Source organism: Leucopleurus acutus (genome assembly GCF_964270905.1).
Source record: "Leucopleurus acutus genome assembly, chromosome: 5".
NCBI lineage: Eukaryota > Metazoa > Chordata > Mammalia > Artiodactyla > Delphinidae > Leucopleurus > Leucopleurus acutus.
In genome coordinates this window covers 112,532,359-112,546,860 of record NC_139147.1, presented here as the reverse complement: position 1 = coordinate 112,546,860, position 14,502 = coordinate 112,532,359, and the positions used below count along the sequence as shown (strand labels likewise).

General features: G+C 35.7%; 1 protein-coding gene across 18 annotated transcripts in view; it reads left to right on the top strand.

Moving 5' to 3' along the window:
• Positions 1-14,104, top strand: part of MBNL1 (muscleblind like splicing regulator 1) — a 176,717-nt gene extending 162,613 nt beyond the window's left edge. For 8 of the 18 annotated variants that reach the window (XM_082840009.1, XM_082840019.1, XM_082840014.1 and 5 more), the window contains 4 exons: positions 4,147-4,182; positions 4,877-4,971; positions 7,997-8,071; positions 10,681-14,104. In XM_082840009.1, coding sequence (XP_082696135.1) covers positions 4,147-4,182; positions 4,877-4,971; positions 7,997-8,053 — 188 coding nt within the window. In that variant the 3' untranslated portion in view covers positions 8,054-8,071; positions 10,681-14,104. The remainder of the gene's footprint in view (positions 1-4,146; positions 4,183-4,876; positions 4,972-7,996; positions 8,072-10,680) is intronic. The other 10 variants (XM_082840005.1, XM_082840015.1, XM_082840013.1 and 7 more) reach the window with 2 other exon arrangements.
• Positions 14,105-14,502: the final 398 nt, after the last annotated feature.

Sequence of the window (14,502 nt, the reverse complement as noted above, 5' to 3'; positions counted from 1 at the left end):
TCCCTGTTTTCCATCCACCTATCCGTCTACTTATCCATTCGTCCATTCATCCATCTTTCTATTCATTCAATCAACCCCATCCCACTGCATCTCCCTGCCACCCACCCCAAGAAAGTTTTCTGGCCTTTTGTTTTTACACCGTCCATCTCACTTAAAGATAAATACAAGTAATTTGGATTAAGTTCACATTGAAGCTTTGGTGGTTTTTTTTTTTTTTAGATATATAGTCCTTTTTTTTTTTAACCTTCACCCTTTAAAACTAAATTCACTATTTATACAGATTATGCATAACCTAGGGTCTACTTAAGTTGTAGTTGTAAATTTCACCCCTGAAATTAGAGTGTGTAAGAAATAACACTTTTATTTACATCAGATTTATTTTCCTGAACTGAAATTAAGTCCAATTCTAAACTCCAATTTCACTGTGTTGGATAGAAATACCAGGCGGCGTCACTGGGATTCCAGAACCCCATCCTCACATCTCCTCTTCTTTCTGTCTCTACTCAAATAGAGGTCCTGCGCAGTCCAGTAGTCTTAGACAGGCTACCCATTCTCCATTCCTCAGTCAGCACTGGTCACTGCTGATGTCCTCAATGTCCATGTTTACAAGATATCTTTTTTTTTTTTTTTTTTTTTTTTTTCGGTATGCGGGCCTCTCACTGTTGTGGCCTCTCCCGTTGCGGAGCACAGGCTCCGGACGTGCAGGCTCAGAGGCCATGGCTCACGGGCGCAGCCGCTCCGCGGCATGTGGGATCTTCCCGGACCGGGACACGAACCCGCGTCCCCCGCATCGGCAGGCGGACTCTCAACCACTGCGCCACCAGGGAAGCCCACAAGATCTCTTGAAGGCAGGTACTCCAGGGCTTCTATGCCTGCCTTGGGTACAAGCATCCTTGCCTGAGCCCCTTAGCCTCCCTCCCTTAGCAGCCCATTCCTTGGAAAGCCTGCTGCCTGCAGGGCTGCTGTGAAAGAACACGCCACATGCCTAACTACCCAGGGACGCTGCACACTGCCCGCCTCCTCTCCAGGGTCTGGAGGAACTTTTCTCTCTGCCCTCCTTCACAGTTTTTGCCTACATGCGATCCTCAGAAGCACACCTCTCTTCTCTCCTCCTGGCATATTGCCCTCAGTCAGTTTAGGTTTATGATTTCAAAAGACCTAAAAATAAGTTTGCTGTAAACGGCTTCAGCTTCGCCATGCGTGGCAACACTACCAGAAATAAGGAAACAAAAGGCCAAGAAACTTTCCTGAGGGGTTGGAGTGAGAGGGGAGTTGCAGAGGGATGGGGTTGTTTTAACAGAAAGAATAGAAAACAAAGATTTCCAGCTTATCACTTTCATTATACTTAATGAAATTAATGCAGATGGTTTACTTGAAACTCAGCATAGTGATTACAGATGTGGTTTGGAAGTTTAAATACAGCTGTACCACAAGATATAATTTCCCTATACTTTCATTTTTTTCATCTATAAAATGGGGATAATAGTAGTAATTATTTCAGAGTTGTGTTTAAGTGAGTTCTAAACATATTTGATAAAAACATTTTCTTAAAGCACTTTTATAGACAAGTCTAAGAGTCTAGAATAAAGCCTGGAATGTAGTAAGCACTGAGTTTTATTTATTATTTCCCAACTCAGTAGTGCAATAAAATAGAATTCGATTGATTGAATAGAAACAGAAATAAATTCTATGGAGCTGTTGCTTCTTTAGATATCAATTTTGAGAATAATTCAACTGATTGTGAACTTTTAGTTTGAAATGATATAAATTATTTTTAGAAGACTTTAAATCAGCTTTATACTTCTATCATAATCTACCTAAATAGGCTTGAATTACCATATCTGAATTCAAACCTCCAACCAAATCTCCATTATAATTCTTTTTCTCTCTACTTCCTTCCTTTCTCCTTGAACTGATTTTACCTACACATACATCTCATTTGTAACTTACCTTCCTAGTAATTTTTTCTGCACCTTCATACAGATCAATTTAAAATTTTAATATGAATATCATGTAATTAAAGTATTGCATTCCTCAGAAACACACCATTCTGCTCTGCAAATACCTTTGTAGGGGAAATTCGAAATTGACAAATACATTCACTTAAATGTTGCCTTGTGCTGAAAACTGAAGAAAAAAATTTTAATTGGCTACTTGTACAATCATTATTAATAAATCAACCCATCTGATGTAAAGATGGATATTATGGTCATTTCAAAAGTGATTTTTTGTTTTTGGTAAGTGGGTCCTACAGCATTATGTCTTCATATTCGTGAGTTATTGCACCCTGGCTAGTATTTTCATTGCTGCCTTATGTTTATTTGCTGCAAATCCCTCTCAAAACTGTGTGCATTGGTTATAATGTTAATGAGGAAGATAACTCAAACTGAAATGCAAATCATAAATGCTTTAGAGTTTTAGAGAGATAGGGTAAATTTAACTCATTTTCAGCATGTGCAGCCTCAATTATGCATGGGATGAAATACAACAGGCAAATTGCAGCATAATAATAAATAATAAATTTAAAACCTATAACCTGTACAGTATTTAAAACGACAGTTTATCAAATTGCACATTATTCTTTTTCATTCATCTTTTCATCCTCTCTTTCTCAGTCTTCCCACCCCACTATTATAGGATAATGATTTCCTAAGATCTAGAGTATGAAATTTTGCTTGCTCTACTGTCTCAAATTACCGTCTTTGTTATTACTGGTTTGTTTTTGTTGTCTTTCACAAGTCTTTGACTCAGTAGTGGTAGCAAATGACAGAGATCTTCAAGCGCCTTAAATAATGCCTATCAATGTAATAGTACTCCACCTGAGAGGATGCCTCCCTAGCTCCATTACCTAGTTTAATCACGGATCATTGTGCCCACCGTCTAATTGTGATAACAGTCTAATTGCAGCTGTTACAAGGATGCCAGTTAAGTAATCTGTGCTTCTCAATGGCAGCTTTGTTTTATAGGGCCATCTCTGACGAGACGAAATTGGCAGATACTTTTCTAACAAATGTTCATCCCAGATGCTGCTAGTATTTAAATAGGATGCACCGAGATTCAGATAGAAACATAAAATCATTTGATATTTTAAAACCTAGAAGTCTAAACTAATCTCATAGAAAGAACAGTAATTCAGTATGTGGGAAAGGGCCCTGTACTTGGTAAAACAAGTTAGATTTTTCAATGTTTATATGTCAAAGAGAACAGGGACTATATACGTAATATTTATTTTAACGTCATGGTGGCGCCATTGTGAACATCAGTGCTAACACCCCATATGCGATGTATATATCTTCGTTATCTCCCATTCAGGGTTTTTACTGAAATCTAATCAAGCATTTTTTGGATGTGAAATTTTGTAGAACACTTGCTATTCCAAGAAGTCCTGAGGGTCTAAACCAGCAGTGAAAACCAGTCAGTTTTCCCAGATACCTACTAAGTAAACCAGTTCGAGACTTATACGAAAGTATATCCCATCTCAGTGTTTTCCTCACATTTAAATTCCCAACTAAGGCAATGCAGAAGTTCACTTTCGCTTTATGCATAATTTATTGCTTGGTACCCCTCCAAATAAAATTCCTGTATGAATGATCACAACCCCTTCCATGCCTGTGTTGTTGTCGCTACAGTGAACAGGGAAATAAATAAGACCAAAGGAATGAAAATGAATGTTTTGGTTTCATTACATTGTTAAGTCAGTTTTGTGCGTTGAATTATTTAGCATCTTAATAATAAATTTCCCTAATGATTTAACATGTGCTCAGTTCATAGGTTAAAGTCAGAAATAGCAAAGCTACCAGATGGCTAGTAACCAGATTAAAACAAAACAAATTGCAGTATTATTTTTAAAAGAATTAAGCAGGTTTCAATTTTTTTCAAAATACTTTTATTTGTAGGCAGCAATTAGGAGAAACAACGTGTACCAGCACACAGTTAAACTGGCTTTTATTCTTCACTTGAGACTAGTTCTAATTGATCACTATGCTATTGTATGATTTGATTGTGCTGACAGTTACATGCCACTGTTCCCATAATAACAATTTTTCTTCTTTGTTCAAATGAATTTCCTAATTACACGTGTGATGGGATGTTTTAATTCTTTTCCCTTTTCAAATCCACCTTCCTGTTGCAATGCATGATGGGCAGGCTCAATATTGTGCATGACACCCGCTACAAGTGTTGGTAGGTGCCAGCTTTGTTTCTTGATTATCTTAAACCTATGGTGCACCTCACAGCCCCTCAAAATCCACTGCTAAGTTTAACTTATATCTATTGGGCAAGTCCATTTCCTTTTTACTAACACCTGTCAATTAAATGCCATTTTCTATTTAATTGACATGGACTCACATAAATGTTTTCTTTACACACAAGTTTCCTTTAGTCACCTTTAGTGGATTTTGATTGGACTATGAGTTCTGGTGTGTAAGAAAAAAAAAAAAACTATCTCATAAAAGTAATATATTGTATATTTTTACAATAGTAAATAAGAAAACATACTTTTATTCAAACAGATAATTGTATATATGAAGTAAATACCTGTATTTTGACTTAGATTTTGAATGTCTGACTATGAACACTATATAAAATTCTTGTTTTTGACTTAGCAAATTAAGCCTGTTTGTGTCAATTTTCTTGATTTGATGGTAACAAGCTTTTTTTCCCCTTTTTTTTTCTCTTTCATCCCCCTTCCCCTTCTCTCCTTGGAATGTTGTCCTGCTTTGCGCTGTGATTGCATGTCACTCACTGGTGATGATGCCCCGTCACACGGCTTGTTGCTGTGATAAATACCATGCCCAATTATCTCCTCCATGTTGCCATGGTTTCCATATTGCTACACTCTTCTGTATGTTTGCTTATATGATTTTCCCTCCGAAAGTTCCCATGGTGCACGGTGCTACGCCAGCCACTGTGTCCGCAGCAACAACATCTGCCACAAGTGTTCCCTTCGCTGCAACCGCCACAGCCAACCAGGTTTGCTAATTTACAGCTTTGTTTCTTAAAAACCAACTCTCGTAGGGCTCAGTCCAACAGCCCTGACGCACGTGGATTTCCCACTGAGGTCCGTGGGAGTCGCGTGTCTGTGAGGGCTGTAGAGGGTGCTTTAAGAGCATGGGGTTTCAAAGATACCTCTTGTTGGCCTACACATTCTCTCTGATGAGCGGCAGAATGCTTTTATGCCATTTATAAGTGCTCCAAAGTTGTCGCAGCTCCATTTCTAAAGCTACTAAAATGATATTTACACAAGCAATTCTCAGTTGGGCTCAATCCATCACGCAGGTGTTTCGACCAATCGAAATTATATAGGGTAGTGTATACAGGTGTTGAACTACAGTGCGGCACACCTGAAACTTTAAAATACAGGTGATTTTAAGGTTTTTGTTACAAGCATTTGATACATACAGTTTCTTAGTTCTCGCCCAAATTCTTCATAAAAAGCAAAATATTTAAATGTGTTATCTATGCCACAGATGACCACTCTTGTAAATAGAGTTTGTTATAAATTCATTATAGTTTTATTCAGTAAGCAGATTGCATATTCAAAATAAGTTAAATTTGTGTCCAAGTTTTGATTCTCAATGATTTAAGGGAAAAAATAAAATTCCTAAGTGCTCTTATTTCTGTAACTACTCAGCATAAACGTTGGAGGGTTATGAAGGAAAAAAAAAAGGCATCCAGTACGGCAAATTGAGTCATTCTATGTTCCATACAAGTTTATGGAGTGACAGATACACAGGATATTTTTAAGTGGAAGGAATCTGTTTCAGAAATTTAAACTTTATGATGTGAGTATTCAAAAGAAATTGATTATTAAAATATTTACATTTTAAAATTTGCATGGATTCAACCAGCGTTTTCTGCTCCTATTTAAAATTATGTTCTAGAAAATACTGGTTGAATCAAAGTCAAATTTATGTAAAGTAGGTTTTGGCTTGAATATATAGATATGTTTGTTATGAAAGTAAAGTTCAGTAGGGTTAATAGCATATGAAAAAAATCTAGAGGCAAATCAAGTTTCAGATAACCCCCAGACCAAGGTTAAATGTAGCCAAATGATTCTCAGAAGAACCAGCATCAGATGGGAATCAACATGTTGCCCCTTTGGGAAAAGAAGAACAATTAAGTACCATCCCGAATTCGCAGTTATTGCTATAAGGAGTAGCCACCCTTGTTTCTGTAGTGCACCGTGTACTGTTGAAGAAGAACTATAAGCTATTAGTACAGCCATTAAAAACTTTCAAAAGCAGCATGCCAAAATGGGTGTATTTTAAAGTTTCAGACAAGCTTTAAACATTTCTTGGCAAAGAATTGTTAGTTTTTCCGAAGCTTGTCAAAATAGCCCTGGATTTATGCTCACACATCAGACTCATTTACAAGAATGCTAGATTGTGCATCTGTGGCATGTTAGTAAGTAGTAATCTATGGTAGAAATTTCTTAATGGATTCAATGCAATCCGTTGATGGTGCAGATTAATGATGTTGAACTCTCTTGTGTGTACCATGTATGACTATAGAATTGCTGGTGTAAGCAGAAGTACAGCAAAGCAAATTTCAACATGCCCTGGCCACCTTGGTTGTAGGGGACACTTTACTTTTTGCATTGTGCTGTGACCATTTCATGCATAATCTTGGGTCTTCATACTGTTTCACAACCAAAAGAAAGAAAAGGGAATGGATATATATATACACACATATATTATATCTACATATACATACATATGTATATGCCTACAGTACAGTAGCAATGCTGGAAATAGCTGATGCCACAAAATGCAGCCTGCATGCATGCAGAAGTTTATAGCTGGCCCTTCATCTGCATCGATTGGTGTTGAAGGTCCTTGGTATGTTTCGACAGCCCCATCCTTGATGCTTCTACACTGTTGGGTGCAACATCCTGTCCTGCAGCAGCAGGAAAAATGGTATGAGAAGCTTCATTATGCTTGGAGCACATTTTCGTGCCATTTGCCAATGCTGTAAAATTGTGTAAAGATATCATCTGAGAAATGGAAATAAAATAGAGACATAATTAATTTACACTCCAGACTGTGGACTGTAGTACGTTGAATTGGTCTAGGACAACTAAATCGAAACAACAACAAAATGCCTTCATGTATGTGATTTTACTGTTCTCCCGTCAACCTTGCCAAAATGGGATTCGGGCCATTTTAGAGATGAGGAAACCTAAGCATAGAGTAAGTGCTTTGCTCAAGGTTACACACCGGGAAATGGATCACTAGTGTTAGAACCCGTGCTTTCACTCCTCTGATTGTCTTCATCTATAGGATAGATGTCATACATCTGTCTCCCAGGATAGCAGTCATACTTCTGGGTTGGAGGAGACTCAGGCTACAAACTGGAAGATCTTGGCTTTTGGGATGATTGAAACAAGTCACCTCTATATTCCTTATTGTATTTCCTTATTGTATTTTCTCTCAAGTTCTGTAATTTTCTTGCCCATTTAAAATATAATAAAATGTGCAATTAGGATTCAGAAATGGGTTCTGCAGTAGCTTTAACACCGTTATCCAGTTCTTTTGAAATACTCCTTTATAATTCTTACCTGGTACTTTTAACTTGGAAAAAAAGTTAGACACCATCAGTTGAATGAAAATGTAGAAACTGGTTGCACAAAAATAGGCAAGACATTTCTTACTTACTTTTTGGATTACTGAATAACTGAAACCACAGGTGTGTGTGTGTAGGCCAACAAAAAGGGCTTCTTTCAATTACTGCTCTGCATGAATTTTTGATAGTTTTACTTCTCTTCCTAAAAACTGATAACATTTATAGAATAGTATTTAACACAGAGATTTTTAAAAATGAGTTGCTACTTTGGCATTAAGTTTACATTAACTTACTGTTATGTTGACCAGATAAGGACTGTCACCTCACAGCTGAATTTCACTTTTCTTAAAAAATTTAATATTAAAATGTTTTCATCTCTTGGTTGTTGGCTTGCTTGCATGGGTCATTCATTAAATAATTTTTTATTTGCTAGATACCCATAATATCTGCCGAACATCTGACTAGCCACAAGTATGTTACCCAGATGTAGAATTTTCATCACTACACAGTAAGTTCATTGTGTAATATACAGTGTATATCCGTGGTAGTTTTTTTTTTTTTTAAGATAATACTTGTGTAATGCACTTAAGAAAATTTTATAAAATTTCAAAGAAAGTATTTATATAGAGCTCACAATTTTATCTTAGATGGGTTATGAGGAGTTTTATCATGTGAATTCATAATAAATATGTTGATGTCACTTAAATATGTGTAATACTTAGGATATATTAATTTTGTTTTTATTTCATATTAGAAATAAACACAATAGTGAAGAAAAAAGGCAACTTAAAACGAAATAGAAGGCATAGATCAGAGGCTGGCAAACTTTTTCTTGAAAGATGAGACAGTAAAATATTTTTGGCTGTGTGGGCCATGGGGTCTGTGTTACAGCTGCTCCACTCTGCCACTGTCGCACAAAAGCAGCCAGAGACAACGTGTAAACTAAAAGGTGTGCTGTGTCCCAATAAAACTTTATTTACAAAAACAGGCAGCAGGCCACATCTGGCTCACAGGCAGTAGTTTGCTGATCCCTGGTGTAGGTCAGCATTTATTTTATTCACAAATTGCTTTGCTAAATCCTCAGTGAGAACATGTACCCACTTTACCCCGTGCTTTGCCACACACAGGGTCATTAGAATATGAAGAGTCTGATTTAAATAATTATATTCACACACGGACGTATGTGCACGTGTATACACACACACACACACACACACACACACACACACACACACACACACACACACACACACATCTATATATCCAGGTAAACTTTAGGTACTTCAGAATAGTCACCCTGGAGGATCATACAATTCTAAAGATGTTGTCGTTTCTCAAATGATTTGAAAGTCTTGTGGTTTACTTTCAGACACATTGACTTAGATACTTGCAAAGATGACCATTTTTCATCCATAGAGCATATGTTTTATTCAGTATGCATGTGTTCAAGTTATCTACAGGCTCAGAAGTGTATTAAGTATCTATTTTTATATTTAGAAAGAGCCATAATGCTTAAAACTGAGTCTGGTAAATAAGATGGGTGATCATTCTTTGTTGCTTCCTTTCATTCATTTATCTGTTCATTAACATATTTACAAATGATTTTTTGGTGCTACTGTGTGTTAATTACCAGGTCGAGGAAATAAAGATGAGTAGATGATGAGATAATGATGTAACTTTCAGCACTCTACATTAAAATAAGAGAGGTGTGAACACATTTCTCTTGGAGCAAAGATGAGGGAGCAGCTCTTCCTAACAGAGTCAGAAATTAAGTGAATTTGGACAGTCAAGATTGTTACAGAGTGAAGGGAGGTGTCACGGCCTTACAGAAGAAGGGACAGAGGTGTTGAGTCAGGAGATGGGGCAGTTCAGAGGCCCTTGAGCATAGCAACAGCTGGTCAAAGGGTGAACCCATGTAGGAGAAGTGTATAGATGAAATCTGAGAGCTGTTTAAGAAAGAAAGAGACTCAATCTGAGAAGTACTACCAGAGACATGCTGCAATCCTGAATTAAATGACTGAAACTGATTTTTGTGTTTCGTAAGTTCTCTCAATGCAGTTCTGATAATGTTTATTATTCTGAACAATAGCCACATTTTGAATAAGCACATCGCTTTGTGGTCTGTAGGTTTGGAAATAGAGTTGTCTTTTTGACATGTTAAAAGAAAACTGTTTCAAGCTTTTATAGTCAGTTGGGTGTGTTTGATATGTATATCTGTAACTACGTTCTATTTCTTAGCAATAATCCAGGTTGAAAAAAAAATGATAGCAAATGGCCGTAAGTTCATCAATTAGCAAAACAGTGGATTTGTGTGTATTGAAACTTAGGCTCTTTAATGTTCTGTTTAACAAATGATTACTCAATTTCATGAGGAGTTACAATATTTAAACTGGTTTTTGAGTGCAGCAACATCGTGATTTCTTTCATTCTCTAGGTTGTGTGCTAAAGCATATTTTAATATGTAAAGATTCTCTGGGAACAAATTTCATGTAAAAACTGGAACTCAGTTCACAGGTGCATTGTAATATCAGTTCAACCTTAATTTGTCAGGAGCATAAGGAACAATTTTTATTTTCTTGCCTTTAGTGGGAAAAATCCAAACTTTATCCAAAACAGTCATGTAGAGTATCGTTCTTTTATTTTTTTCCAAACACGTACTGTGCTAATCAAGCACCCAAAGAGAGCAAATTGTGTTTAACAGGACTGTTGCATGGATTTTAACTTCGTGGGCCAAACCGTTACTCTTGAAACCTATTAACCTTTAGAAGTAAAATGAGTTGTAAGTTCTGCCCCACAATGGCAGTGGTAAAAAGAGCTCTACTACATTATGCCCCTTGATTCTACAAATGTATTTTATACTTTGAGCTTGGTGTTGGGTGATATTTGTTCAGAGCCTACAGTTTTATTAAGCTGTGCATGTCATTTTATTCTCGAAGAAATGATAAACAAATGTAGGTCCTTTGTACTTGCGAAGTGTTTTTTGTTTTTACGTGAAGATACAATATACACGTGTTCACTCTTTAAACCAAGAAATACAGTTTTCATGTTGAATGCATATTGGAAACTGCTGTTAGATATTGGCTGTTTTAACGAAGATTATCTCTTTTTCCCTTGCAGATCATGCTAAAGAGGAAAGGACAGTGTGCTTGGTTAGAGTAAAGGACGAGGTCATTAGCCATAGTGTATATACCGTCAAGCAACACACACAAAAACCCCTCAGCCACAAGACATCCGCATATTGCATGTTAACCAGAAGACAAGACAACATGGAAATCCACTGCACACTGTTGCCTATACACTTTGTACATTTAATTGATATTTGCGCTGAGGTGATATTCCTGTCTAAAAGAACAACATTGTCTTTCTTTTCTAGCACAGAGTGATGCATTCAAATATGCAGACCTAATTAGTTTCCTATATATTCATGCCATCTTGAAAAGACAGACTATGGTGTAACCATGATTCTATTATGTATTGGTACGTCTGTAGACCAAGATATAATTTTTTAAAAATAAGTTTATTTCTTTCAAGGTTTACAAATAACAAAGGTGCACCTTGTATTTAAAATTGCCATTATAGATGAGAGCGTGCATGCACAGTCATTTTTGTTTAAGAGTAATATTTTTAATGTAGTAGATTTTAAGATGTGGTGAGGGAGGGATCTGACAGAGATGAATGTGCCAAGCAAAACCACAACTGTGTATCTTTTAAAGCACATCATGGCTTTAAGTACCATGTTGTTAAGGATTCTCATGAAGTGCCATAGACTGTACATCAAACTAGAGTATTATTTCTTCAGTGTTATTGTTTTCGGAGCCACATTTTGTTGCTTATTTGCTAGTACTAATCAGTCAAAGGGCACCATTCTTTTTTTTTTTTCCTTTGTTTTTTTGGAAACCAAAGCTGTCTCAGAAATGGCCGATTTAACTTTACAGTAACAAAATAGACAGCACAATACAAACTCTCTCAATACAGATAAACTCACACATACTGGAGATATATATAATAGATATATATATATAAAATTATTTTAATGCATTGTAGTGTAATATTTATGCATACTATACTGTATAACATGTTATTCAAAAGGGATATGCCATTTCTGAGACACGATAACAAAAAAAAAATTGGAGGAAATTATTTTGCTTCTATTTATAGCTCTGTCAAAAGTCAGAAGACTCTAAATGCTTTGCAAAAATGGTTTCACATTTGCTTAAAGGCTTCATCACAGTCACATTTAAAATAGTGACTCTAAACAAAGAAGAAAGCAGCACTCATCAGATGCATGATAAACCAAAATATGAGAATGGGAAATGTTTAATTAACCTAGTCACTGCGTGGGTTAAGTACATGGGTGAATTTTATATGTGAGTTGTTTTGTTTTGTTTTGTTCAGATTTACTGCTTATAGCCTTAGAAAGCCTTTTACAAAATTAAAAAAAAAATAGATGTGCATTCAGTTTTTAAGAATGGATTCATCCAAAGGAATTCCTTTTTTGTGGTTTGGATGTTGCAGCTAGTAAAGGATATTTTTGCTCTGTTCAGCAGTTCTAAAAATTGCTGAAGTAGGGGCCAGGTCACTGGTAGTTCTAGTATGGAATGGGAGAAGTGAAAGTTCAGTTCTAGAACTTTCCATACTTCCAAGTTTACTGCAAGTTTTTATGCTTGAGAGAGATGCTTTCTAATATAAGACTGATGTGTTGATTTTACTGATTGTACTGTACATCTATTAAAGCCTTAGATTATTACATTACGGGTTGGAACCCATACCAATGTAATTTCAATCGTGTTAAGAGAGTAATGGTGACTCCATATGTTATTGTAGTTAGTTACATTATAGAATATTACTTATTTTTCTTGTTAAAATGTAGTTTTTCATTTCCTACATTTATTAGATTTCATTTTCTATTAACAATTGAATACCATTTCAGTTTATAGACTCTTGTTTTATTAGATTTTACCGATGAATTTTTCAAAATACAAAAAAAAATTAAAGTAGTTTTTCCTTCATAACATACTCAGTTTTGAATTACATGTAGTGTCATATGAATATTCGTATTATTGTTAACTAAATGATTTATATTTTACTGATTTAATATTAAAGTGTAAGAATGTCAGTCATTGTTAGTTCTTGTCTAGTTTTCATTAAAAGAACAAAGATCTTTTATATGGATATCTTATAAATATATAATCATTGCTAAGTAAGAAGTTAAGTTGTTGCTATCGCAACAATCCTGGCAGACAATTGAGTAATATTTTGATGATTTATTTTGTTTGTAATTAGTTATTATAAGAAGATCTAGATCCTAGATATTAGAATAAAATTTATTTTCTACTGTATCCATTTCAAATGTTAAAGTATTGTTTAATATTTTTGAAATCCCTGAATATCAGGCCTTGTTATAAATAAGCTGCATAATCAATAAATAGAACAAGGGACTTTCTGTTGATAATCCAAATACTCAAAGTTTACGTAATGAGAATTATAGCGTGTGTGCAAACTCTTGAGGGTTGATTATGCTGCAATTTAGCATGTTGGAACGTCTAGAGAGAAGGTTGACTTTTTGCACTTCTGTATATAGTCAAAAGAGAGAAACCTGTATAATAGTAAGATCTTATTTTGAATAAAAACGTCTATAATTACAAGGAGTTTTGTTAAGGCTAATACAATGACAGACTGAGCAAAATTGCTTGCAAAAGTGGCACAGAGTTAGCACTCCATACCCCTTCAAACATGTTGCTTTGCTTTTTGTGGACAGCTTGTAGTTTGCCAGGATTTTTTCAGCTGGAAAGATATGCCATCCTTCCGAGATCTCATGACTGACAAAAACTCCATTGGGCCAAATCTGCCTGAAGATCATTACCAAAACTAGCAGGTACTTCAACCATTAAGGTGAAATCATGGATCAAATATTCCTTACATTTTTCAAAACTACTGCATGTTTAAAACTTCAACAAAACAAAAAAGAGACAGAACTATACTAAGGACATATACTATTCAAATCAGTTTCTGCCAATTTCAGTGGTTTATTGTTCACAAAAAAAAAAAAAAGAAAAAAGTCTTCAAAACAAGTATTGACTTTCACAAAATTTCAACCATAAACAGGCAAACCAAACAGCACACAGTAGCTAAAGTTGTTATGTGATTGTTTTTTAATTGCTGTAGGATCCTGTTCTTTCAGCAGGTGAAAAAGATAAAACACAGTTCAAATTTCATGGTTTTCATTTTCAACTCAGAAGCACTCAAAAAAGCAAATGTGATAATGGGCACTTGTTTAATGAATTAGTGTATCCAGCCTTCACTCCAGCTGGTTATGGTGTTGCACTTACCAGCAACCCTACGCTTTCATCTGCTGAAAGGACAGATGTGCTTGGTTTAACTATTATGTAATCACAACTTACTTTCTGCTTGTAGTTGCTTAAAATTATGTATTTTGTCTTGGGCTGCAATTTGTTTTATGCTTATTTTATTATTACTGCAGTAGTTGACTTTGCTGTATGGAAAAATAAAGTGAAATTGCCCTAATAAAACTTCTCTTTCTTAAGTATATTTGTGTATCTGAGATTGAAGAGTAAATTATTTTTGTGCGTTTCAAGCATCCATGCATGTCTGTCTTGACGAACATCATGATGTAGAAATTCAATATAAGGTGTTAACTGATGGCAAGTAAGGCACTGACTATCTTCCCCACTAGCCTCTCAGACCAAGAGGGAGAATCTGAATCATGATGTATTGCCACCCACTGCCCAGTGTTCTCTGAAAAATCTCGTCCTCCTTTCCTCTGACACTTTAAGTGCTGTTTGATATATTTTAGATGCTGGAGGGGAAAATTCTAAGGGAAAAAAGGAAATTCTCATCAATTCTTTCTGTAAACGAAATTTTATTTGCCTGACTGCCCCAGGAGACTGGCACTGGATATCAGGCAATCTGAGAGAATAT